Here is a 2,583-nt window from a genome sequence, read left to right as displayed (position 1 = left end):
GAGGAGTGGAGTACAGTTAGCAGGAGAAGTTTACTTCCGGTTCGATGGTAGTAACTCGTGAAGTTCATAGAAATAGATTTTAAAAATGGTTGCTTGCGAGTTTTAGAAACTTTGCTTTTGGAAGTGGATCTAGAGATGAAACCGTGGGTACCAATCAGAGTCTCGTGTTCTGTTGTTGAAAGTGGTTTGTGATTTTAGTGAGCATTAATGTAGGCCAGGCTCTTGAGGGACACGGCTGTAAGGAAAACACACTGTAACAATTTGCTGGTGAAAAGACAACTGATTGATCAGTTAAAAAACAGCTTTCTTTTTCAGCAAAAAAGTGGCTGCAGAAACACAAGGAAGGAAACTCCTGCAAGCGTGTGTTGCTTTTTTGATGCTTGAATGTAGGTTGATAAACGGTCAGATGCTTCCTCTTGTCAAAAGATTGAAAGGGTTCTCTATACAAAATGTTCCATGTTCAGTCCCAGGCATCTCTAAGCAAAATGCCTGTCTGAAGCAGGAATCTTAACCATCTAGAACTTTTTCAAAGTATTTTCAAACATTTCTGTAGCTAGGACTAACACTGCTAGCATAGTATTGTTAGCCGCTTTATCATGGACAGCATCTTTTAAAACAGCCCCATGGAGACAGGTAGTCCTCAACTTACAACAGTTTATTTAGTGACCCTTCGAAGTTACAATGGCACTGAAAAAGTGCCTTATGACCATTTTCCACACTTAGGTCCCTTGCAGCATTTCCTCATGGTCATGTGATCAAAATTCAGCCGTTTGGCAACTGACTCATATTTATGATGGTTGCAATGTCCCCGGGGTCATGTGATCTCCTTTTGCGATCTTCTGACAAACAAAATCAATTGGGAAGCCAGATTCACTTAATAACTGATTCGAAAGGTTGTAAAATGGGGCAAAATTCACTTAACATCTGTCTTGCTTAACTATAGAAATTTTGGTCTTAAGTCAAGGAGTACAGTATCTGTAATGTTAGCGCCTTCATCATGGACGATATCTTCCAAAACAGCTCCATGGGATATTTAACTCCTGTTCAAACGTATCCCTTTTGTGGCATGACAAATAATACTTTCTTTTTTTTGGCGTTTTCAGGATTGGCACAGCTGCACTGGCAGTTCAAGTGGTCGGCAGCAACTGGCCCAAGCCCCATTATACGTTGCTATTAACGGGCCTCTGCAGGTTCCAGATTTTGCAGCTGGTGAAGGAAAAACCTTATCCCGTTGCGGACGTTGAACAGTTGGATCGGCTAGAACAATTTACCAACAAGTCTGAAGAGGAGCTGGGAGAGTTGCCGGAGCAATTCTATAAATATGCAGTGCAGGTTAGGTGCCTTGAAATGGTGCTAAATATCTAAATATCTGTTGAGGAAATGATAGCGCTCGCTGGGTGTAAAGGAATTGTGGCTCACTAGCAAAGTCCGTGCTTTGTTGCTGATGCAATGTTAGTTGTTTACTTTTCCTGTTGCAATGCTCTCATGCATTCGGGATGAGGAGGACCTGTTTGTTTTACTGATATCATTAACCATATATATATGGTTAATATATATATATATAGAAATTTGGATTGCTAACAAAGAATTAAGGGAGAACTGGAATAGCTATTTCGAACTTTTTAGTTCTTATCAACCAGACATACCCTTCTGAGATTCGAACCTGGGCTGTCTTAACCTGGGCTGTCTTAAGCAGCTGTGTTAACCTCTAGGCCAGAGGCTCTTTCTCACTTTGTCAGCTGTATTCAACTTCCCTGGCTTCAACAGTGCTATTAGTATTACCTTATGTTACAGAAAGAAAAACAGAAACTTAAAATACATTCTATAACAGGACAGAGTATAACAAACTGTGCGTATAACGTCTGTAAATTTTTTGATATTTCTTGTTTATTTCTTGAAGACATTTTGCTTCTCATCCAAGAAGCTTCTTCAGTTCTGGCAGTCAGAACTTACTTTGCTGATAAAGCTGTTTGAGGATGAGATTCCTGCCCTCATGCTCAAACAGCCACTTGCTTGCCTCCAGGAAGAAAAAGTTTCACTGGTGCAAAGTTTGAATCCAGCAGATAGTTGTGTCCGAAAGGTGGTCAGATGGCATAGAAAAAAAAAACATCCTTCAGATTTCACAGGCTTCTTGACCATTCTTCTGTTGGTTGGGCAAGTCACTTTGGAACAAACGACCTTGGCACCACTGAAATTCAGAAAATGGAGGGGTCCTTTTCTTTTTGTCCTAACCAGTAGCGTTGGTTTATCGTGCTGAGTGATACAAATGACTTTTTTTTTTCTTTTAGTGACTCTAATCCCTTGCATCGGGATGGAGTCTGGGCGACTGAGTGGAGCCGAGTGTTTACTGATGATACGAATGATACTAGTGATATGAAAGAATAACCAGTGTTAAAATGTTGCTTTACATTTTTACCCCATCTTTGACAAAGCTGGTTGAGATGTTGGATATGTCCATCCCGGCGGTGGCAAAACTGAGACGCTTGTTGGACAATCTACCCAGAGAAGCTCTACCAGATATAGTCACCTCGATCATCCGTACCAGCAACCGGGAGAAACTTCAGGTATCAAGCACTGCTTCCA

General features: G+C 41.0%; 1 protein-coding gene across 1 annotated transcript; it reads left to right on the top strand.

Moving 5' to 3' along the window:
• Positions 1-1,103: 1,103 nt before the first annotated feature.
• LOC107301936 (lon protease homolog 2, peroxisomal-like) lies at positions 1,104-2,564 on the top strand (the record flags this gene model as incomplete). The annotated part of the gene is made up of 2 exons (XM_015831085.1): positions 1,104-1,332; positions 2,433-2,564. Coding segments are annotated over 2 exons (361 nt in total), but the record flags the coding sequence as incomplete, so codon positions are not given.
• Positions 2,565-2,583: the final 19 nt, after the last annotated feature.

The sequence above is a fragment of the Protobothrops mucrosquamatus genome, unplaced genomic scaffold (assembly GCF_001527695.2).
Source record: "Protobothrops mucrosquamatus isolate PMUCROS unplaced genomic scaffold, P.Mucros_1.0 scaffold19881, whole genome shotgun sequence".
Lineage (NCBI taxonomy): Eukaryota > Metazoa > Chordata > Lepidosauria > Squamata > Viperidae > Protobothrops > Protobothrops mucrosquamatus.
This window is presented reverse-complemented; position numbering and strand designations above follow the sequence as displayed.